Raw genomic sequence first — 25,885 nt, 5'->3', positions numbered from 1 at the left:
ATAACACATTTACCGATTATTTAGTCATCGCCGACAAGTCGTATCGATCCGACACACTGTAAGATTCTTTACAAACACCGACATTCCGTGCGGAATAACTGATAACTGCAACAAACGCCAACTGTGATAGTATTATGCCATCACTATTGCTACAAGAGCCATTTTATATTTTGTGAAACACCAAGCACAACTAGCTTCTTATAATTTATTTAAATAAAAATGATAATGAAGTGCTGAAAACTTAGTTATTTCGCTTAAAATTGTGAAAGGTATATTGGTGAACATTTTTTGACTTTCTAAATGGAATAAAGTGATAGTTTTTCAAATATTTTTCCAGACACGCTGCCTCCATTGGGAATAAAATCACTGGCTGATAGACACTACAACATATAACTTGCAACTTGTAACTCAACATCAATCTTTTATTAAAGGCCGGTATGCACCTCTAGCGAAATTTTCGGTAGCAAAAATTTATTTAAGTCTACAACAAAAAAACAGGGCTGTGTACAGAAATTTTAAACCAGCTAATCGCTTTTAAAAATTGTTAATATATGTTCCAAATATTCCTCAAATAAATTGTTTATTATTTACAGACCTTTTAAAACTTTTAAGCACACAATGATTGTTATGCGCTTTACAGACTATCAGTTATTCCGGACGGAATGTCGGCGTTTGTAAAGAATCTTACAGTGTGTCGGATCGATGCGACATGTCGGCGATGACTAAATAATCGGTAAATGTGTTATCGATCCCATAAACATGCAGCAGTATCGATTATGCCTTCGGACTTAACTTATAATGTGCACAATATATGGGATATGTTCGGCACGAGCACTGTCGTCCGGAATAACTGATAGTCTGTAAAGCGCATTATAAATTAAATGTTTGCTGCCAAAATATGCTTTTGACAACCCTGTTATTTTCATTAGAGGTGCGTACCAGCTTATGAAATTGAACGCTACCGAAAATTTCGTTAGCATAAATAGCAATGCATTTCTTATGGGAATGAAAATTTTCCCTAGAGGTGCATACCGGCCTTAATGCATAAAAATATGTTAAATGTATTGTGATAGACGTATAAATGTTATATTTATGAGAATTTAAAAATGTTTAATAAAATAATAAACATCTAAACAATCGTGTTTTACTTGACCACAATGATTCTTTTACAACTATCTTAAAATGCACTTTGTCTGATTATTTGAAGGGGCTCTTATTGGCGTCCTTCTAAATGTATCCAGAACGGCACCTAATAATTGCACCCATGCGATACTTTTTTGTAGTAACTTGGCGTGGTACAACTTCTCAATAGTGACGGCGCTTTGTTTGACTGTTTTCGACGTAGTGGGGATTCTCAGAAGCGCCCCCAAATTCAAAAAAAATTTTGGCAGGGGACCCTGCCAGCATTTCAAAGTTCCATTTCATCTTAATCGCTACCACAGACTCGTAAATGTCACTACAACCATCCTACTGTGATGGGGCAGCATATCATAAAGTACAAAATGTACTTCATACATGTATTTTGCCATCACTACTTTTACAAAAGCCATTTTATTTTTTGTGAATCGCCAAGCGCAAACAGCTTGTTATATTTTATTTAAATAAAAACGAAAATAAAGTTCTGAAAACATAGATTTTACGCTTAAAATTGTGAAAGGTATATTGGTGAACAATTTTTGATTTTCCAAATGGAATAAAGTGATTGTTTTTCAAATATTTTACAGACACGCTGCCTCCATCGAATAAAAACACTGGCTGATAGACGCTGCAACATGTAACTCGCTACTTGTAACTCTACCTCATCATTAATGCAAAAAATTATGTTAAATGTGATGTGATAGTGGTATAAATGTTATATTTTTAAGAATTTGTAAATGTTTAATCAAATTAATAAATATCTAAACAAACGTGTTTTACTCGACCACAATGATTCTTTCACAACTATCTTAAAATGCACTTTTTCTGATTGTTTAGAGGGTCCCTTATTGGCGTCGTTCTAAATTGATCTATAAAGGCACCTAATATTTGCACTCATGCGAAACATTTTTGTAGTAACTTGGCGTGGTACAACTTCTCAATAGTGACGGCGCTTTTCCGACGAGTTTTTGATATCGTATATGATTGTTTTCAACGTACTGGGGATTCTCAGAAGCGCCCCCAAATTCAAAAAATGTTGGCAGGGGAGTACTATGTTCAGTTTTTAAGCTGAAACCCGCTTATTTTCACGGTTACTTTTTTAATTTAATTAAATTATAAATACAAAATGGTTCACAATCAATTCCTTAGATCTTTTCCATTCATTATTTCGCAAGACTTTTTATAAATATAATCGTCTTCATATAGATTTTTGTACTTTTAATTTAATGTTTTGGTGAAAAATACGAACATAGTACTCACCTTTAGGTGCTATATATAAAGATTTTTGTCCTAAGTACATACATCTAAATCTGACTCGATCTGGACACAATTTATTAGGCTCCTACAAAATCTACAGACTTAAAATTTAACATGAATTTAGTATTGGCCTTTATTTTAAGGTAAGTACTATGTTCAATTTTTAAGCTGTAGTTTTGCCAAAACTTAATAAAAATATCTTCATTAATTTTGTGTTTTGATGAGAAAAAAAAAAACTGAACATAGAACTCACCTTTAGATTCCGTCTGGATAAACTTCCCTGCCAGCATTTCAAAGTTCCATTTCAACCTCATCGTTACCACAGACTCGTAAATGTCACTTCAACCATCATGAAAAGGTACATCAAAAAGTACATGCAAGTAATTTGCCATCCCTACTGTTAAAAAAGCCATTTTTTTGTGAAACGCCAAGCACAACCAGCTTGTTATATTTTAATTAAATAAAAACGAAAATAAAGTTCTGAAAACATAGATTATACGCTTAAAATTGTGAAAGGTATATTGGTGAACAATTTGGTGATTTTCCAAATGGAATACAGTGATTGTTTTTCAGATATTTTACAGACACGCTGCCTCCATGGAATAAAAACACTGGTTGATAGACGCAGCAACATGTAACTCGCTACTTGTAACTCAACATCATCGTTAATGCCAAAAATTATGTTAAATGTAATGTGATAGTGGTATAAATGTTATATTTTTAAGAATTTGTAAATGTTTAATCAAATTAATAAATATCTAAACAAACGTGTTTTACTCGACCACAATGATTCTTTCACAACTATCTTAAAATGCACTTTTTCTGATTGTTTAGAGGGTCCCTTATTGGCGTCGTTCTAAATTGATCTATAAAGGCACCTAATATTTGCACTCATGCGAAACATTTTTGTAGTAACTTGGCGTGGTACAACTTCTCAATAGTGACGGCGCTTTTTCGACGAGTTTTTGATGTCGTATATGATTGTTTTCGACGTAGTGGGGATTCTCAAAAGAGTCCCCAAATTCAAAAAATGTTGGCAGGGTTATAGTCTGCATGGCGCATTAATTTCACTGTCATCAAGAAAGACGCTGCATGACGTTGTTTAGGTTACTGCCTTTCAAGCGACAACTATTTTGTCGATCTGATTCATTTTGGCCAACGGCGTGGTTTATTTTTAGTTGACTCGGTTGTCTGAGTGAAACAAAAATTCTGTGGATTAATTTTATTTTTTTTTTGTTTTATCTCATATATTACCCCTCGGAACCCTACGTAATTGTAGTTTCTAATCGGCCATAGTGAAATAATATCCAATCGGCGTGACTTCAATTGTTGTAGTTTGTTTTTAATTAGTAGTTTCACTCACTATCTTATGTTGCATTGATGTGAAAGTGTTCTCAATAATTTGTAAGGAGTGATTTAATAGTACTGTAAGTGTAAACGTCTAATGTCCTGATTTTTTTGTGAGACAGTATGACTAATTCATGATATTAGCGCTAGATATCTATTGAAATAACCAATTGCAGGAACATTTTTATACAAAAAATTCTACACAAAAATCAGTGTAGAAGCTCTTTTATTTTTTTACATATCGGCCTTATCAATGACACCTGTTGTTATTTCCAAATTTTCTTTGTTTCTATTAATGTTCTAGGGAGGATGCTGTAGTAGGGTTACCAACTGGAATTTAACAATGGGGAAATAGCATCTTTGGTTTGTCATACAATTAGGGATGCCATTCTATCTATCCCGAATTCTGCTACGAAAATCTACAGTTGTAATAACAAGTGGAAAGCACGATATTGCAAATTTGTATGTGTATTATAATCAATATTATTTTCTTGCGAACTTAGTTAATGAGGTATTAAACATAGATTTGGCTTTAATATTATTTTGGTTCCCCATTTCACTCTTAAATTAAGATCGCAATTTATCCCCAGTTTTAGAAGATATACCATTTATGTATGCATTAAATCCCCCAATGGTCTACGATAAAAGTTTGGTTGAAACTTGATATCATTGAATTTGATAGTCAACTTATATGTTTTTATATGAGGTTTAGTTGAGATAAATATATTTTTGTTATATTACATTTAAAAAATAGAAGACAATGTAAACCATTCGACACCCAATACCAATACCAATCCCAGTGCCCAGTGTCGTATTTGCGGGCCGTATCATACTAACTGCCTGTTCATGTTCGTCTCGAGTAGAGGTGTGCACGTGACACGAAATTGTCGTGACTCACGAAAATTTTTGTGATTCGTGCGTGAGTCGTGAGTCACGCTCATGACAACAGCGTGAGTGTGCGTGATTAACAAACCAAAATGTCGTGCGTGAGCGTGAGTCACGAAAATAATATCTTCGTGAGTGTGCGTGAGTAATGAATTACACTCACGACAATATTCCTGCTCACCACCATAAAACAGAGTTAAAATCAATTACAATATTCTAGTGACACCTGAGTTTAATAACACTCTCGATTTAATAATGCTCATGTTTTCAGACACTTCGGTAATCATAAAATTATTCGTGAGTCACGATATTTTTCGTGATTCACGGTATTTTTTGTGAGTCACGACGTTTTCGTGCGTGAGTGTGCGTGAATACAAATTTTCTTTTCGTGAGTGTGCGTGAGCGTGAGTAAACTATTACTCACGTGCACACCTCTAGTCTCGAGTCGATTTTGTGTTTCATAAACAGGCAGTAAGTTCGTTTCTCCGTAAATAGGGTCTCAAACCCATCTTCGTGCAAAATAATCTTCCGCGAAAACGTAGTACCTTTCCCAATTCCCATCCCAGTGTCGCATTTGGCAGATATGTAGTATGTGACAGGGCCTTAGTACTAAGTTATGCGAAAACGTGCTTAGTACCTTAGACTACTGGCGAATCCTTCCATAAAATTGGTCGTAACAGTTTATAATCGACACCAACTCCTACATTGATAAATGGACATAGTCAAAATATTTGTACGGAAGGACTTTAATTTCCTTTTATATTTAACGTATATTTTCGCAATAAGATTTCTATTAGTAATTCTATCAACATGTTGTCCTATAGGGCGTTGGTTGATTAAATAAATGAATAAATAAATAAATTTTGTACTATTACAGAATATGCCATCGCAAATTCTACCAGATAGCAGCGATGGTGCTGGTAGTGAGATCAAAGTCAAAACTGCATATAGTGGTGAAGTAATGATAAGCTATATTAAGGAGAACATTACATACGATGAGCTTTGCTTTGAAATTCGTAAAAATTGTCGATTCTCTATGGACCAGGTGAGTTAGAGTAACACTTCAACATATGTCCTATATGTATATGTTTTTCCTTTTTAGCCCTTCACTATAAAATGGGTCGATGAGGAACATGATCCTTGTACAATTTCAACTCAAATGGAATTAGATGAAGCCATACGCCTATATGAGATGAACCACAATCCCGAGTTGTTGATACATGGTAAGTAAAGTTGGGGTGCAATTTCCAAAAAGAAACTGAATATGTTAAATAAAGAAAGGGTGGGTGATTAAAAAATGTCTCAAATATTTCACAAAGTAGCAAACGTCTTAATTGCCTTATTGATGTGTTTATCTAAAAAATTTGCGTGATTATGCCTCCATTGAAGATACTGGTCAGAATACAAAACTAATACTAATAAACACATTAAAAATTACCGAACAAATTACTTTTGGAAATTTTATATATAATTTAAAATATCACCACCTTTAGCTTGTGTACTATCCTAATATATCAAAACTTGGACACATGCGGTAAGTATAATAGTACAACATTGATCAAAACCTCACTCAAAAACAGGATTACATAAACTAATTTACATCTGTTATACATTTCATATGAAACATTCATATATTGAATGCTCAACGCTAGGTATTGCTAGGAAGAACATGCTTTATTTTTTTTACAATAAAATGTATTACTAAAAAAAGGTATACAATTAATCCCGCGATTTTTTTTGCTGCAGGAAGAAGTTTTTCATTTTTATATAACACAATCAAAAGATTGCAAATTACAATCTAACTAGTTGTTTTAGACATCTTCATTCAAAACTTACATAGAGAGAAGTTCACTAATGTGGTATCACAATGGACTGAATACTCTAAGTGAGCCTGATACATCGGGCTGCCACCTAACCTAAAACTTACTTTAGCTTAGTCTAAGTTAGGCCAGTTCAAAGCCCATACATACCCTATCATGGATTTGAATCGCAACATCCTATGAGGAGTTTCAAACATATATGTTCATTTAAAAGCACCGACCGATCTATTAAATATTGTATAAAAATATGAAATCTATTGGATAACCCTTTCACTAAAATGAGTATTATAATTAAATACAAGTATACCTTGTGATTCTTGCGTTAGCGTAGCATATTCAGCCAAATTTATGGTAGTAATAATTGAGATTTTCGTATAAAATAAATTGTACGTTTAAGTGTTTTCATTTTAATTTATTGTGTGTACATTACTATTGTATGCAAAGTAGCGAGTCAAATCAACGTTGACTACTACACAAACCGTAAACAAAATTACTTTTTGCATTCTTAATGTGCAATAAAATTTTATATTTTGTGCGTTTTAATATATCTTTACAATACATTGTTGGCCTGTGTATGAATACATGATTGGGTAATAAGATTTTCAAAGTAGCATTTTATTTATACTAAGGATACAAAAAATATGACTTTTTGTCAATGTAAAAATCGACTAATCGACTTTTTATAGTGACTGAAATCGACTAAACGAATTCGAAATGAAAAAGTCGAATTTGAATTGAAAGACGAATGTGAATTAGATCTTTTTAAGCATGAAAATTTATCCATGAGTCGAAATTCGTATTAAAATCTCTAACTTATACACCCAGCAAAACCTGGGTGAGTAGTTAAGGAGAAAAACTTATTACGAAGAGCATTTGTACAATACCGCATACTTGAGAAATCAAATATCGCATGGGATTTGTTTTTTGCAATAAATTTACGCAAATAATTTCCCAACTCTTCCTTTTTTATTTATTGACTTTTCGAGTTTCCCATACAACAAGATGTTAATAATCGTATAATTGCAGTATGTGAGTCGTGTTGATTGCTTGGTAAACAATGAATTAAAAATAATAATAATAAATAACACTAGTTTACAAAATAAAATTATTGTCATGTACATTTGATAAGATGCGTCATATCCAATTATACACGATTGTTCGTCATCTCAATACCTTTCATTTAAGTATCCACAACGATATGATCGGACATTTCTAACTCGAGATATAATTTGTTTAGTGAAAAAAGAGCGAAAAACTAAAAATAACGGGATATCTCAAAAAGTGTTCCATAAACATTTTTTCGAATTCCGCAGATCAAAATACATAAGAAAAGTCAACTCTCATCAAATATACATTTTCAGTGTAAACTAGTGTAATTAATTAATTAAAACAATTTATTTTAATATTTAATTTAATATAATAAATATTATAAATAAAATGAAACAATAAAAACAAAAACGTAAGGGTAAGGGTAAAAACAAATGTTATAAAAATTAAAATTAAAAACTCAGAGAATATAATAAAAAGCTACGAAGAGTTTGAAAAATAATTAAAAATGGATTTCTTGAAAGTATTAGCGTCGCCAATGAACTGAATTGATGGAGGTAATGAGTTTCAAAGACAGGTAGCAATATTTTATAATAATAATTTCAAGCACGCATCTAAAGTGGGGAAGCAACCGTTTCTTTATTAGACTTCGGTCTAATAAAGAAACTGGAAAATCGTAAAACTAAAAAATAAAAGCAAAAAAAAGCCTGAGGATATGTGGCGCTTAAAGACATCCTTGGTCCTTTATCATTATTTATAATTAAAGCTAAACAAAAACTTTAATTTAAAATATAAAATACATTTTGTATAGGAAATGTTTCCAATACAGTGGTAAAAATCTCGTTGAGCCATGGGCCAGTTATATTGGAAAAAGTTAAAATATAAAGTGAAGTAGACTATGTCAATAAAAATGATTAATCCTTAGATATTGTTTTACTTAATAAAATATTTAAAAAAGTTGTATAGTGTATTTTAAATATTTGTATTTATTAAAATGTCGCTATGGTCTTCCATTGTACTTTTCCAAAAGTTCTAAGCTTCCTGCAGTAATGCTTCGGTTATTTGTACGAGCTTTTCCTGTTTGATGTTTTTCGTTTACCTATGTTTATACATTACCATTAACTAAGCGTGAATGTCACGTACTATACTAAACATAAACATGTTTAGTATAAGTTAAGTTAGTATAGAACATTTTCTATTGAGATCACATGATTACTAGACTATTACGTATGTAACATAAAATATTCAGCATTTATACAGATGTGGTATATCATTGACTTCTGAAAATAAAGCTACATCACATCGCATTGCATGCCTTTGGAGATATTGAAATTACTCTTTAGAAATGGTACATGGAAACATAGTCTATGGAAAGGGTATTTCATTTGCCATAAAATGCACATGCGTGAAAAATTCTCTTTGAGAGAGAGAGAGCTAAAATAGAAGCATGCGCATTATCGTTCAATCCCAGCTGATTTTTCTTTTGTTTTTCATATGCTTGAAATTTTTTGGTTAAGTTTAGAACAATTTCAGATATTTGCGTCTCACCAAACCTTTAAGTACGCCGTCCCCACTATATATAAAACCGAAGAATATTATTAAACGAATTTTATGATTACCTTAATTTAATATAATATCAGTAAATTAAAGTGTAATTGGTTAATATTAATCGAAACTTGTGAGGGATGAAGGTGTTATGGTATGGAAGGTGTTAATGTTTCTACTCTAAATTATCTCTCGCCTAATATCCTTGTTTTAGTGTACTCTATCTATCTCTCTCTCATTTCTCTTATATGAGACTCCTGGAAATTTGTTCACTAAAACACCCACTTTTGTTTGAGTTTAATTGTTTTCACTTGTTGTTGTTGTTGTTGTTGTCGTAACCTGAACTTGCGCTGCACTTGACGAGCAAATTGTCCCGGTAGTGACAGGAAGTTCATCATATCACAATTATAAGTCATTTTCTACCGAGTTTTGTCACAAACCGAGGCCATCTAACATTTGACTCGTTGATTTTTTGTTTGTTGCGTCCATGTCCACATTCTCCACTATAATGGGTGGAAAGTGACAATTGAGTATCTCGAGAGTTTCAAAAAGTCGAAACTGAGTACAAGTATGGAAAAGAGATATGTTGCAAAAATATACTGACATTGAATCTACGATTCAATGTTGTTTTTGTTGCCTGGGAGCATACAACATTTTATCGTCGCAGCGTTCTTGTTGTTTCTTCTGCTGATTTTCTTCATTTCTTGATATCCTGCCAACATTGTGGAAAAGTCATACTTTCTCCAATAAGGCAAAGCCGAATCCTTCTGTATAATATAAACGAGCTGAATGTGTGTTCCCCGTCTTGTTGTTCAGACACATTGTTCTCTTTGGCAGCTTTTCCGTAAAAAATGTAGCACTCGCGCATAACATTTTGTGGAAAATAGACGTATTTGTAAAAGTTCGATTTAGTATTGATATACCTATTGGAAAAAATGCAGAAAAAATACCAATAAAGTGACAGAATTTTGTGAAATAATATCCCTTAAGCTTGGTGTATGCTTGCTCTAACGGAATATCACTTAAAAAATAAAATTGTGTTGCATTTAATAAATTTGAGAAAAAAGGGACAGTGCTTGTGTATAGAATATATCATCAGGGGAGGTAATAAAAGAAACTAATACGTGCCGTATCGACGAGTCGTATATGTGTATATACATTTAAGCAAAATCAATAAAAGATTTAACCAAAAAACTCCACCCAAAGACCTTAAGCCACTTTCTTTTTTCTTTGCGATTTTCTTCTCCTTTTTTCAATGGGCAGTGCTCGCTGCGGATTGTGTCTAGGGTATAATTGCAATGTTTTTTTCTGGCATTCGAGACACTTAAAAATTCCTTTACATATAGCTAATAGCAAAAAGAGACAGCTTGCTGGTAAGGGCATGGTATCAAACTTCCGTTTTATACTATAAATGTCAAGGTATTTCAAGGAAATAACCGTTTCGAGAGCTGATCAATATCAACACTATAGACTACATTGCACAAAGTATGCAAACAAAATATTCATCCTCTTCCTTTGTAGGCATTTTTTTCATACTTCAACAACCGTTCTTGGCCCATTCTGCTTCAATGGTAAATTTTCGCTACGAGCCTTTGTTTACGATTTTGCTTTTATACTCGTTGTAAGCAGCTTTTAGAGAATTTGACGTCAATTGTGATATTAACCTGAATAGGGAGAGGCATATGAAAAAGCGAAGAGGAGGCGGAGGATGAGAAGAAGGATGTCAACTAACCAACCACATCTGCGTTACCATAAACAAGACAATTAACACCAATTTTGTCCTAAATATGTGGGCTATGTTACATTGTACCACTAGTATGTGTATGTATGTCTTTATGGATGAGTTACTGTTATTATAAAATTACAAGCTTGGAAGGTATATAATATGGAAAAAAACTTAAAGCGTTAAACAAGGTAGTGCTCTTAAATGATAGCTATATGTTTTGAAGTTGTAATTTTCTTCAAGGTTTACATCTTTTGGAAAGGACGAACGATTGGCACGGGGCATTGCTTAAGCTAGTAAATGGCATTCGCTCCCACCCCATCCAACGTGTCCACATAAGCTCTAATGGATTCATGTGTATGTGTATGCAAAATGAATTTTTAATAAGCTATCACCATTTACTCTTCGGCCTCCTCCCAGTATTATTATGTTCTTGGTTCTGTTCGGTGTTACTTCGTCCTTTTGGTTTGTTTTTTCTTGGCTCGTTTTTTATTCGTTTGACTTTTCGTTCTCTTTCTGTGCCGTGATATGGCCCTAGACTATTTACATGCCTTCTCGATGATGAAAAGTTGGCAGACCTTAGCTATATGCAGGAAAGGTATTCAATATATTTACACAGTTATGTGGAACATTAACGTTAAATCGCAATCACATCTCCCACTGACCATTTGGTAATGTTCTATTAGTTTTTTTTTTTTTAATTCTTAAAGAAACAAACGTCATAATGTATTCCCTAATTTCACAAGTCTGATATCGTACAGGTACATCTTGTATGTACGTGATTATGATTTTTAGCAATTATGCCCAAGGATTGAGTCATATGATGCTGATTAGGCCATGCGAGTACGTGTGGCATTTTCTGAGGTGTTTCGTTTGTTTTACTCTTGCATAATATTATGTAGGAAAATGAATCTGACGGTTGTTGTAGATATGTCCTTTAGGCGCATCATGCAGGTGTGTAGGTAGAGTTAGTAGCTATAACATATTTTTTTCGGAAAAAATAAGAGTGGTTTAAGTGGCACAAAAATAATTAAGAAAAATGTGGCATTCAAACGGCGATGCGAATATTTTTCGCGTCAGTGTGTTTGACAGTTACATATTAAATTAAAAAAGGTGTGGTTTTTAGCGAGAAAATGCCGGAACATGTTTGAATAAAAATCAACTAAGAAGGAAATTCATAAGTGAACTGTGTCATACGTTTAAAGCTTTGATCAGATTTTACAAAAGTTGGACTCTATTAAAAACGCATAATGGCTTGGGGCTACTGGAGTGCTACCACAGTGGATCGCGGTCGATCACCACGACGAAATACTCAAACAACACCAATGCCAGTCAATTTGGTACAACAGGAGGAAGAGCCTTGTGTAACAACAGCAACGACCGTGGCTCAGTCTGTGACAACGACAAATTCCAATACATGTCCTAACACTCCATCTGGGACTCAAGCTAATTTGTGTTATAGTCCCACGTGTCGTAGCCGATGCAGTAGCCCGTGCCCGGGCAGCCCTTGTCCCGGCAGTCCTTGTGGTTCTATAACACCACCGCCGCCTCCACCACATCCTTTGACGTCATCCCAACAGTATCTGCACCAACATTCCAATAAAAACTGTCCGGCTGCTCAACAGATATTCACGGCCGAAGACTATCCCTCTAGACGGCAATCATTGGATCGTTTGGATAGTCCACAGGTATGGACTTATACTAAGGTATCGTAATTTTGTTCGAAATTCAATAAAGCTTTTCACTCAAACAAAATATGAATTTAAAAGCAAGAAAATAACACAGTTTAAGATGAATTTCTCAACGTAAATGATCTAATTTAAACTAACTAACTAAATTTAAATTTTACACTCAATGGAAAAAATGTATTGACCAATTATGGTCTCAATATGTATACATTGAAGTATATTTATATGAATATGTGTTTATTTGCATAATTTATTCTGATAAAAAAGATCATGATGTTTATCATAAGAATTAATTAAGAAAGTTTCTCAATGCCATCATTAATTATTAATTTTTCAAAATAATAACAAATAGCATATGGATTAGCATATCACGAATTGGTTACATATGATGTGAAAATGTGTTGGAATAACAAATAACGGTATGGAATTTCAACAATTCTTACTAACAAGACCCAACAAAATGGGTGGTTGACATAGTAAGAGAGAATGCTAAGTCCACTTCGAATATTTGGAGAGAGCTTTTGCACAATTATCTTAGCTTAGTACCAGCTTAGATAATTGTGCACGCAAATATATTTGTTTATATCCGAGTAAAAATTGGGAGATCTAATTAGATCTGAGCAGATCCGAATCTATTTGCTCTGAAGAGATCTCAATATTGGCCCAGATCTACTGCCTAAGATATTATTATATATATATTGCCCTATATATAGATAGATCTGAAGTTAGATCTTGTCTAGTTATATATAATTATATCTCATCATATCTGGTTAGATCCAAAGTGGCCAATTTTTGAGATCTGATACTGATCCTAATTAGATTTACCAATTTTTTACACGGGTACTCACAGCAGAAATATTTGCTCAAACCGCAAAACAAGTCTTCTGAAAGGGGAAATCAGTCACTGATTGCTACTATTTTTTCAACATTATTACACTAAAACATGTTTTAGTTTGAGAGTAAGAAAAAAGGTGAGCTAGCGTAATACAATATATTAAGAATATGTCTTTTCTCAAATTAAAGCACAGCTGCAAACAAAATGTTTGCTGATACTTTTTTTGGTTCTTAAAAATATCGCTAGACATGAGGTACAAAAATATAACAGCAAACACCGACTGCTATTTTAGCAGATTTAATGCAATGATAATGTTTCATATGAAGACCTAATGCTTTGCTAGCCCTAAAGCACGAAACCTATCTTTTACAAAATGTGAAGAAGGTCGGTTTAACAATGAGTTACGATAATTGTGTAACGTTCATATTCATATATATTCTGCAGGGGTATGTACCCTATGGTCTTTTTCATCTCAATGGCAAATGAAATCTCAGATATCATAGTGCCACATAGTGTTTGGTACAATTATTTACATACAAGCCTAAAAGGTAAAAGTGCCGCCAGTATTGCAAGAAATTTCAGCGACGTATGAAAAAGTTCTGAAACCCCTTTGCATGCGACATGTTTGTTTTTATGTCTAAGTTAAGCCAATTTATATTTGGGAACTAGTGCAAGTCTAAGTAACAATGTATAATCTTTTATGTAGAATATTTGTAGATTATTCCCCATTTGGTGAATGTATAGATTTTCTAGGATATTTAGTGTGTATTTCAATACTCGGAGAGTAAAATATTATTGCCCGTATTCATAATAATTTACTGACAGTTTATCGAAGGAATTTGTATGGCAATATTAGGTTTAAAGTCTGCGTAAACTTTTATGAATATGGGGGTATAACTTGTACGCCATAGCATTTATTTTGCTTAAAAAAAGTGAAGATATAAGATAAAAGATAAAGGGTAATTTACAATGGATCATTTTCTATTGTATATTCACATTTTAATTGCTATGTTCATGTACAATGGATGCATCCCTGATGTTGAAATCTCCATACGTTCGTTTCTTGTTATTGGCTACTCATGATATATTTTTTTTACAAATATTTTCTTGTTTTTAAAATTGTATTCTTTATTGCACCCACACTAATTTGGTTTCTGTCTTGTGGGGGGACCATATTGTACTCATGGCATCCACCTATATTGAATATAAAAAACTGGATCATCCCTATGACAATGTTATGTGCATTCAAATTCATTGGACACCATTCGTTGTATCGATCATCGATTGTTATCTCTCTTCATTATAACAGTCGAAATATTTTGATACCATACAGGCAAATCAACTATCCGATATTATGTGCCGAGGTGCTGTTGTTTCCTCGATTCAATCGGCCAATAATACCTTAACTCGTGGTGTTTCTTTGCATAGTCGCAGTGGTAGTGCTCATGGTAGTATTCACGGTGGCGGCAGCCATCACGGCAGTCATGGCACTGTGGGTCCACCAGGCAGTGCACATGGTTCCATGGGCTGCTTGCAAGGCAGCACTGGACATTTAGTTAATGTAGGCCATTCAAACAGCGGTAGCGTTGGCATGTTGGCAGGGGGACCTATTGATACTGGCGACTACGATGTGCCCCATCCACATCCCTACACTCATCATTATATGCAGACATCTTCATCTATAACCCCGCCACATTCGACTATTAACTTAATTGGATCGCGGCCAGGATCTGCTGGACCATGTGCGGGTCACGAATCCGGTTCAGATTCTAGTCAGGGTTGCGGTTCGATAATGACGGCAGGAGGCCATATAGGTCACATACATTTGGCTGGTATTGCTGGTTCTGGAGTTCACCACACGCATTCTGGAGGAAGCGGATCTTTAGGACGCTGTTCAAGTCGGTGCCATAATACAACAACTACTACAGATGACTCTGGCGGCGGAAGCGGAGGCAGCGTATTCGGTAGTGGACCTTGCATGGGCATGGAACATCAGCAGCAGCATCAACATCACCATATTGTTCGACACGGTAGTGCCGGCAGTGGCTTGAACGGTTGCGGCAGTGGAGGTAGTGGAGGTCGAAATAGTTCTCTAAGTACCATACACAATGGCCATGGCCATCATCAGCAGTATCACCATGAGTGTATACACTATGAACGTCTCCCCATACCAGTTCCCATACCCACTGTGCCAAGTACACATCATCAGCAACAGCATTTGCAGTCTGAAGAAGAAATTGAACCGGCTTATGCAACAGGTATGAATATTAGGAATATGACGCTTTAACCATAGACCTTGAATGAGTTTAATTTCATCCTGGATTATCCTGGTTTATATTTAATTTTCGTATTTATTCTATTAACTTTTTGTCGAAACAAAATATCTTCAATTTATTGTTATTGTATTAGTTTTCTTGTTTCGAGCCCTCCAGCGAACGCTTTTGGTGCCCTTATATACATTCTCAACTACATTGGTTTTTTTCCGCGTTAAATATTTTTCCATGGTATAAAATAGATTCTATGCTATGGTTAACTGGGAAAATAGATTATTCACCTCTTGTAGAATTATTATAACAATTGATAACAAGGGATATTTTCCATAAATGTATACTTCTGGGCGTAATCTTATCTATTTGTGTGTATTTGACACATACAGGCCCATAAAATTGCAATAGTGTAAGAGTAATACCACACCAATCGATTCGAAATTGGATATCATTTGGATGTAGTCTCACATTTCCAAGATTTCATCTTTATCCATTTTTATGCATCTATTTTGTTATAATTATGTTTTGTATAGATAAATAGAAACGGTTATGCCTAATCAGACTTGAAAACAGACTAAGAAATTGAACTCTTTGAAAAACATGTGTCGTCCACTACACATTCCGAAATGCCTCATATATATTTTTGTCTATGTCTGTGGGCGTTTGCCCTTATCGGTGTAAACCAGTATACATGCGTGTCGTCACTTCTATTTGGCTTTATTCTTAAAAAAAAAAATATATTTAGTTTGCTTTCAACTTTCAATTCAGAACCTTCTATTTTCTGGTATTCTTAGTATGTGGTGTCTCAACTGAAAATACCTCCAATACAATTACTCCCATATACATAACATATCTCACATGCAGACCTATGGCTAGTTTTGTTAGGGAGCACATTGTAAAACGTATACAAATAGTAATAAACAAAAATACACTTACCCTAAGTATTCATTGCATTGTATGGTACTATGCCAATAACCACTTTTGTTCTCTTAACCTAATTCTGTCAATAAATCAAAGCAAGAAGGAGTATCCCAGAAAAAAAAAATCGTAGCAATCTTATATGATCTATTAATTTGTCGGATTCAATAATCCCTAAATATACGAAAATAGGATTAAAAATGTGGGTTAAATATAATTTGTTAGTTAAATAAACGTGCAGCGCTGATAAAGCCATCACTATATGTTTTTAAGAAAATTGTACGAACACAAGAAATGACCGACCCATATGATTTTGCCACGAAGAATTTTAATCTAAATATTCACGTTATTCCATATTTTTCGTAAAAGCACCAGTTGAATTAAAGGCCAAAAGAACTCTTTGGTATGTAATTGGGTTCTATTTCAAAAACTTTCATATATGCCAAGCGTTCAGTAGTCTTTTCCCTCATAATTTAACTTGACTTGGCACTTAATGGTGGAACGGGGAAATACAAGTTAATCGTTTAGGATTGTAGATGGTCTTTTTTATGCTGCCGCTATGGTGTCTAGTCACAAAGAGTACTCGTTATTATTAATGACTTTGCCACTGGTGCACAGTGTAAGCTTTTTCACGTTGGGAAACTTTTTGTCAGAAATTCACATTTAAGAAATAGCTCATCTCAAGCGGAGCCAGCTATATATATTATAACTTATTTACAAAATTCAGAGGGCGACCTTAGTGTTTAATGCATTTTAATTTTTCATTTATTATTCTCCAAAGTAATATATACAAAGCCAAGACTGGCCCAAATAACAATATATTACAGATGTATGCAGTGATAAAATAGCTACAAAATAATAGTGTTAGTAAAAAAATATAAAAAAATCCATTAGAATTAAAAAAATAAGCTAATAAAAAATACAAAAAATTAAATAAATATTTTAATTTAAATAACTATTTTATATTTTCATTAACATTTTCTATCAAATTCCATATTAAACATTTTTTCGAAAATACTACTGGAAGGTATTTACCACGCATGCTGGTCGATTATTTGTCCTTTGGTGAATTAAGAAAATGTAGCAATAGTTCCATTTTGGTGATAAAGCATTTTTGTTAAAAGTAAACAGAACTGAATTTATGTAAATCATAGCGATTGTTATGTATAATTATATCCGTGGGGTTTTACTTGCTCTTCAATAAAAAAATTCTTTATAGGTAAAAGGAATGAACTTTTGTATATTTAAACAAAATAAATTTCAAGAAATATGCAGAACGGGTTAAATAAATCCTTGAATGTACATGTTATGTATTAAAAATGTTTACATTTCATTTGGAAATTTACAATTTACCTCTACTGTGCCTTCAGTAGTCTAATTTGACGAATGTCATCGCTGAGGGGTGATTGTTTTGAACTTATGAATAGATATGCTTTTAGCCCTGTGTTTGTGCATATGAAGATTCTACACTCATTTTCTTGACAAACACACATAAAAATATTTACGCATACATGTGAATAATTTTATTTACAAATGCAATAAAAATTATTAATGGATCTTATTCTAAACGATTGACTCTCGTCATCATATCTTTGGGCGCTTTGATGGCCATTGAGAAAACTCAGTTGTATCGAACGGTTTGCTTAACGATCATTTAAGACGTTTCACGACCAACGACCGAATATTTTCAAAGTAACAAATTTCTTATCAGAAAAGAAAGTGAACTAAAAAAATAAATAAAATTTTAATTATTAGCAAGCGAAGGTGTGAATAGGACACATTTTCTGGGAAACTATCTAAAAATGATTATATGGAGTGGAATTTGTGATGCCGCTGGAATTTATGGAACACATACGTCTTCTTTCTTTATGAGTGGTGGAGCTGGATGTTAGTAATCCAACTGGAAAATGTAAAGAAATTTATTTACATATATTAGGGGATTATAATACCATGGATTTATCCCACTACCCGCGTTGTTTACAAGGCGACCTTGATATAAGGTCAATTTTCAATTTTGTTTACAACTATTGGCAATGACCGTCAAAATTGTGTATCGCTTGTGTATTATACAAATGCATAAATATGCAAATTGGATAATTGGTAGTATTCATGCTATGGAAAAATCATTAAGGGGTGTATAGTCTTTTTGAAATTGATGAAATTAAAAAATAATATTACAAGTTATTTTAGGATATTCTTCTCTATATTTTTTTTTACAAAAAACTTGATGGGTTATTTATTTTTCTTCGTTTCCCCTTTTATTAAAAATGAAATATTTATTTTAATAATTTTGAGACATTTTTTAATCCTTAATATGTTTTTGTTTTCATCTAACATAATATAACATTCTTTTTTTATTTTTGTTTTACTAATTTTCTTAATCTTCTCTTAGTATTTCCAAATGTTCCTGCAGCTCCAGGATTGCTATGTGATGGTGAAGACCGTAAGTATTGAAAGTCACAGGGTGGTTAATATCAATATTGATGTATGTGTTAATGTATTGCAGGGAGCATTTATCGAAGAGGTGCTCGAAGATGGCGTAAACTTTATCGAGTTAATGGACATATTTTCCAAGCAAAACGTTTCAATAGAGTAAGTGTTTTAAGGCACATTCTTCGAGAATTTCAATAATTACCGTATAAACTGTTTTTGCCTTGTTTCCTTGTAGCGTGCATTTTGTGCCTATTGCCAGGATAGAATCTGGGGCTTAGGTCGTCAAGGTTTCAAGTGTATACAATGCAAGTTACTGGTTCATAAGAAATGTCATAAACTCGTCAAGAAACCCTGTTCAAATGAGCATGGCGAAGTGGTCAAATGTCCAGATGAAGATTTTCCCGAGCAATTGCCACAAATTCCTCCACCTATACCCGATTATCCACCCATGCATCCTGGAGTGGATGAGTCAGAAGTTATGCCTGATCCGGAATATATGGCATCTTCATCTGGTGGAGGGGTAAAGGATCCCGTAGATATGGGTTCGCAACGTCAATTCTCTTTGGACGATTTTGAGTTAATACGTGTGATTGGACGTGGTAGTTATGCCAAAGTGCTTATGGTTGAATTGAAAAAGACTCGGCGTATCTATGCCATGAAAGTCATTAAAAAGGCCTTGGTGACTGACGATGAGGATATCGATTGGGTTCAAACGGAAAAGCATGTCTTCGAAACAGCATCGAATCATCCCTTCCTTGTGGGCTTACATTCGTGCTTCCAAACTCCTTCACGTCTGTTCTTTGTTATTGAGTTCGTACGGGGAGGAGATCTTATGTACCACATGCAGCGCCAGAGACGTTTGCCTGAAGAGCATGCTCGTTTTTATGCTGCTGAAATTAGTTTGGCTCTTAACTTTTTGCATGAAAAAGGTATTATTTACCGTGATTTAAAATTGGACAATGTGTTGTTGGACCATGAGGGTCATATAAAACTGACCGACTACGGAATGTGTAAAGAAGGCATACGGCAGGGTGATACCACATCCACATTTTGTGGGACTCCCAACTATATAGCTCCAGAAATATTGCGCGGTGAGGATTATGGTTTCTCCGTAGATTGGTGGGCCTTGGGTGTTTTGTTATACGAAATGCTGGCTGGACGTAGTCCTTTCGATATAGCTGGAGCATCTGAAAACCCTGACCAAGTAATATTTTTTGAATTTCTTAATTGGGGGTTCAGTCATTTCATTTCTCTTTCTCTTGTCTTGTTTAGAACACTGAAGATTATCTCTTCCAAGTAATTTTGGAGAAAACAATACGTATTCCAAGATCATTGAGCGTTAAAGCTGCTTCAGTTCTCAAAGGTTTCCTGAATAAGAATCCAGCTGATCGTTTGGGTTGTCATCGCGAAACAGCATTCATGGATATTAAAAATCATCCATTCTTCAAAGTTATTGATTGGGAAATGGTAAGTGATTTTGATGATATATAACTTTCCACAATTAACTGTGAAAAATTTGATGATTAAATTTCACACGGGTCATTTACGTATATTATCTTGTGCAATGATAAATATAATTTTTTAAATTAAACAAAAAAAACCGAATACATGTTACGACTTGATTTGATTTTATTATGAAACTCTATAAGATTGCACGTAAGGAAATACAGCCTCCATATATACCAACATTTGATCCAGGAGATCCCTATATGACAACGAATTTTGATACACAATTTACGAGGGAATCTCCAGAGTTGACGCCCGATGATCCGTAAGTCGTGATTAAAATTAAAGAGTGTCCGAATGATGTTTCGCCCCTTAATTGTGCGTGTTTCTTAGCTAAGCTAAATCTGATAATTGATAAGTTAAATATGCTAGTTTGAGAATGACATGTTTTCTTAATTTCTTAAAACAAAGAAAACTCAGATTTTGGAAATGTTCTGAATTAGAAATAAATCAAAAAGTACAATTTGGAAGTAATAAAGATCTATTTCCAGAATCTGAAAACGATTTTCTTTTTTAAAATAAATTTCCTCGAAATAACCTTCATATTGAAATATCTTAAAATTGCATGCTTGAAAGCCTAGTGTAAATATTTTTTTAACTCAGTATATTCAGTTCAAAAGATCTCAGATCTCAGCAATGTGATGGTATGTTATTTAAAAAAAAAAAAAAAACGAGAAACAATCTATCAACATGCTCAATTCTTTTCTTATCATATTTACTGTTACTGTTTCATCTCAACTCCTCTGTGTTGAAAAAAAAATAATCATCAAATGTTCACATTTATTTTTGTATCATTTCACGTTTTTAATGTTTATTTGTAAAATTCTTTAATACATTCCAAATCAATCTTGGTACTCGCTTTTCTTTCATATTCTCAAAAATCAACAATCGAAATAAAAATTCAATACATAGTTGGCATATAAGCAAGTTACACCTCCATTTAAGCCACGTTTAGACTCAGATCGTGATTTGGCCAATTTTCCACCTGAGTTCACAGGCGAAGCTGTACAATTAACACCAGATGATGAGTAAGTGTGTTTGCTATGACTTTGGATGAAAAAGTTATTTTTTTTTAATAAATGCATTTCTTAATTATTTAATTTTTTTTCCTTCTTCAGTCCATATATATTCAGTATTTACATTTTCCAATATATTTACCTAAAACTAACACATTTTTTAAACGTTGTTTTATCATTTTAATTTAGTCGTGTAATTGACAATATCGATCAATCGGAGTTCGAAGGTTTCGAATATGTAAATCCATTGCTCATGTCTTTGGAAGATGAAGTTTGACATCACGAGTTTTGTGATCTGCATCCTTATAATATGCGTGTAAGTATTAAAAAGACAAGAGAAGATAATGTAAAATTTTTATAATAAAATGTTTTTTCAATCATAAAAGGTAATAATGTTTTTTCGAAAAAAAAAACATTAAAATTATAAACTTAATTGGAAACTGTATACGTCTTAAGTTTGAAGCAAATAAATCGGAAATGTTGTGATAGATATTAATATGTTGAATGCAGATTTTAAACTTGCATATTTCCTAAAAACTGTCGATTTCATTTAAATCGGTTTTTAATATCCGTAATATTTTCTTTTTAAAAAAAGGGTCCAAAAAGTGTTGTTATATTACAAAATGTTGGGATTAACATCTATCCATTGAGTAAATATAATTGATTACAAACTGATGACCGATATCAGTTTAAATAGCCAGCAAGAATTCGAGCCTTGTTGCAAACATAAATATTTCAATTGATAATAAATATTAAAACAGAAGTGTGCAATAATCCTATTTTTATATGGTCTAGGGTACAAGACCAACATGTTACAGATAAGTTAATGTTAGACTGCATAAGCTCTCAAGCTTTTTAAGCAAATTGATTCACCTACTCCTTGATTCTATTTAAAACAGGGCCGCTTCATCTTATTAGTAAAAAGAGAAGACATTAAGTTTGTAAAAATAACAAAAACACCTATAACACTTACTTCACAACATTGCAAGAATTTGTGTTCTTTGGTGCACAACTTGTAACAATTTGGTATTTGGAATGAAATTGGTAATTGTTCATGAAATCGCCAATGGTTGAAATATGTGATGTTTGTAAAAATTACTTTTTTAATGATATTTAGCATTGTTTTTCCATATTGTAAAAATAGTTTGTCCCCAAAAAAGTTAATAAGTTTTCGGTTAAGTTTTAAGAGCTATATGTTTAAATGCAGTTATCACTTGTTAATATTATTGTCACAAAAATATTATATTCTAACATGTTAACATATCTGTCCCAACCATATTACTTTTGAAATGTAATGTAATTTTGTAACCAATGAATTATGTCAAACAAACGGTAGCAAACAGTTACTTTTTCACCCAAACATAATGCAGCCCGACAGAATCTATCAACATCAATAAGGGGTCACTCATAAGCCAAAGAAGACTTAGCATTTTCAATTATTCGAATGATCACTATTAACCGAATGAATAAACTAGGCATTAAAGAGTTTATGCAGAGGTTATAGATGATTATTGCACCTTGATTTTTATTTATTAATAATTTATTTAAACAACTGGAACCCATTTTTTTTTGGAAAAGTAGCGAATTACAATGAAGTCTTCTATTGTTTGTTATTTATTCGTTCTTTGAGGCCTCTTTGATACGTATATTATAAAATAAATTGATTTCCATTGCAAGTCAAGTTATATAAAAATTTGAAATTTTTTATTTTTCTAGCTCTACGGTGAAGATTCCAGTGACTATGATTCAGTCGCCGATGATTTAAGTTTACTGCGTATAAACGCTCCCAATAATAATTTAACAACACATTTGAATAATTTCCATCATGATCAGCAGCAACATCAGTACCACGAACATCATGAACAACAACAACAACCGCATTCACATAATGGTAACAATAACAATACACAAAATGCAAACAATAATAAAAGTAGTTTATTGCAGCACATGTTTTGCCTTCCATTAAACTAATCTAATAGACAGACACAACAAACGAATATCTCGTATCTGCAACTGAAAAACATGAAAATTTTATCCACATCTATATATATATATATTATGATATAAATGAACAACTTTGAATATAAGGACTACAACAACAACACACATTAATCGCTCAGAGTCTATGAAAGACATTAAAACCACATTTTTCTATTCAAAACCCTCCTATCCCAAAATAACAAAAAGACAAAAAAAAAAAAAAAAACAGAAAACTAAAAAATAATACAATTAAAATAAACTAAACCTACATCATACTATAATATAAAAATTTTAGGAATGAAAGAAGTAAAAATATTAATAATAGTTAATGGAGCAATTCATTAGAAATGCATACTTCATTTGGGAATAGTTACTTTGGATATGGAAGAGAACTCTAAATTCGAATGAATTCTGTTTTCATTCGAATTTATATTTCGTTGATTTTGATGCAAGACCGTGCCAATTGATTTAATTACACGATGAACAATGCCTATGAACCTATCTAGGTTTCATTGATGAATGACTATTGCCAAAAGGAAGTTTAAAATCCCTAATTTATATAGGACATACACGTCTTTGAAAAAAAACGCCTTTTGTGGCAAACAGAAAAATATGAATAAAAATATCTTTACTAATGCAATAGCTTATTATAAATTAAACGAAGAAATCTATAAGTTTATACTATGTTCAAAATATTATTACTATCTTATATTTATTATGGTATTGTGAGTATTTTAATATACGTACATTACACTTAAGTATTAAAAGAAACAGCAACAAATGAGAACTAAAAATCAAAGAAGATCTAAAATACTGTAATGTGTTTTTGTTTGTAAGAAAACAGTCCGTCTCTATATTCTAATTGCATCTCTTTTATTTTTCGTTTTACACTAAATTACTCAAGCATTCCAACTTGTTAGTTATATATTAGAACTATTATTATTTTATTTTATTATTCGATTTTACATACACATGCGCATATATACACGCAAACACACATTCGTACTTATTCGTTTTGGATTGTTTATTCTCGTCTTTAAAAGATATTTTAATTATTTTTACTGAGATACATACATTAAAAACAAACACCTTTTACCAAATTATATATGTTGAGGTATTAAAATAAAAACAACTTTTTAAATATAAACCAATTCCCAGAAAAAATTGTGTTGTTTGTTACTGCATAAAACGAAAAGCAAAACGTATTATAGTTAAAAGTTTAGTAATTATAATTATAAACAAATTGAAGCACTTTGTAAAATTATTTAATATGAACTACAACAAAAATATATTTTAAAAAACCGACTCAAGTAATCACAAAATTGCAAAAAGTTTTCAAAGAAAAAAGTCTATAACATTTTGAAGTCCCTTTAAGATTAGTCACTCATGATTGTATCCCACTTTCATTTGAATTTCTCATTACATTTAGATATTTCGAATGATTACAAATAAGAAAGAGACAGACCTCTTGAAGAATATCCACAAATGGTTTGAATTGCAATTTCCAGGAGCAAAAACAACTCAATATTAAAAATAAATCACACATATGTTTAATGAATTTTTCTGAAGAGTCTGAGTTGAGACAACAGATCGATAATTTAGGACTTTCAACAAACATAAATTAAAATTGTTTGAATAAAAAAAATTTAATTTCAAATATAAAAGAAAAATAAGTAACACATCAAATTTACAATTCGCAGATTCTTTTATTTCGATAGGAAGGATGTATAGGGGATAAGAAAATATTGGGGAATACAAAACTTCGAGTGAAAAGGAAGTGGTGGTGTTCGAAAATCTGTGGTATGGAATTAAACGATAATCTTTGGGTCTTTGTGGAAAACATGTTCATGTATGTTTGAATTTATTTGAATCGAAGAAAATTCTTATTAGTAAGTGAAGTGATGTTTTCTCTCGAGGACATCAAATCCCGGGATGCGTCTATTTAGAGACAAAAAATAGGAGACGAATAAATCGATAAATTTTCAAAAGTAGTTTGACCGTGATATTAGATTACATATCTTCTGAAGCAGTGAAACATCTTCATTATGACAACAATTATATTATTTATTATTTCAAATTTAAAAGCAATTTGTTTTTGGCCATAGAGAAAATATATTCCTCATCATTGTAAATATTGTAGTGTTGGTGAGTATCTGGGTGGAATGATGAACTATGTGATATGGATAAGTTTTTTTAGATTTTCGGCGGTTCGAATAGTAGGATTGCAATAAAAAAAAAAACATAGTTCCTGCTCCTAGTTTCTTTTTATTTGTGCGAACCATCTGCATAAAGCACCTGCGCCGTCAATGGTACGAAGTTTATAGCTGCTAAATTCACATACTTTTGTCTTTGGATATGACTATGATGTTTTGCAGCACTGGGGGCTAATCACGGCATTCGATGTCGAATTCATAATCGTATCGAAAAAATTGACGATACGATTAAAAGTTTGGATCACGGGATTCGATCGAAATTTGATGC

General features: G+C 32.7%; 1 protein-coding gene and 1 long non-coding RNA gene across 10 annotated transcripts; both read left to right on the top strand.

The window, feature by feature from the left end:
• Positions 1 to 2,677: 2,677 nt before the first annotated feature.
• Positions 2,678 to 3,181, top strand: LOC142241393 (uncharacterized). The gene is made up of 2 exons (XR_012723613.1): positions 2,678 to 2,910; positions 2,968 to 3,181. It is a non-coding gene; the product is annotated as an uncharacterized LOC142241393 (long non-coding RNA).
• A 386-nt stretch (positions 3,182 to 3,567) lies between these two features.
• On the top strand, positions 3,568 to 25,097 carry aPKC (protein kinase C iota type). 9 transcript variants are annotated; one of them, XM_075313066.1, is made up of 10 exons: positions 3,568 to 3,821; positions 5,504 to 5,671; positions 5,729 to 5,849; positions 18,862 to 18,912; positions 18,976 to 19,061; positions 19,138 to 20,106; positions 20,175 to 20,369; positions 20,552 to 20,673; positions 21,614 to 21,740; positions 23,141 to 25,097. In XM_075313066.1, the coding sequence occupies exons 2-9, from the start codon at positions 5,507 to 5,509 to the stop codon at positions 21,699 to 21,701; spliced, it is 1,797 nt and encodes a 598-aa protein (XP_075169181.1). In that variant the 5' UTR covers positions 3,568 to 3,821; positions 5,504 to 5,506; the 3' UTR covers positions 21,702 to 21,740; positions 23,141 to 25,097. The 9 variants fall into 9 exon arrangements, with proteins under 9 accessions (XP_075169181.1, XP_075169182.1, XP_075169177.1 ...); XM_075313067.1 differs by lacking the exon at positions 20,552 to 20,673 and adding an exon at positions 21,321 to 21,436 and having other exon boundaries at positions 3,570 to 3,821; XM_075313062.1 differs by lacking the exons at positions 3,568 to 3,821; positions 5,504 to 5,671; positions 5,729 to 5,849 and adding exons at positions 9,520 to 10,142; positions 11,888 to 12,467; positions 14,594 to 15,542.
• The last annotated feature ends 788 nt before the right edge of the window (positions 25,098 to 25,885 follow it).

This window comes from Haematobia irritans, chromosome 5, assembly GCF_050003625.1.
Source record: "Haematobia irritans isolate KBUSLIRL chromosome 5, ASM5000362v1, whole genome shotgun sequence".
NCBI lineage: Eukaryota > Metazoa > Arthropoda > Insecta > Diptera > Muscidae > Haematobia > Haematobia irritans.
This window is presented reverse-complemented; position numbering and strand designations above follow the sequence as displayed.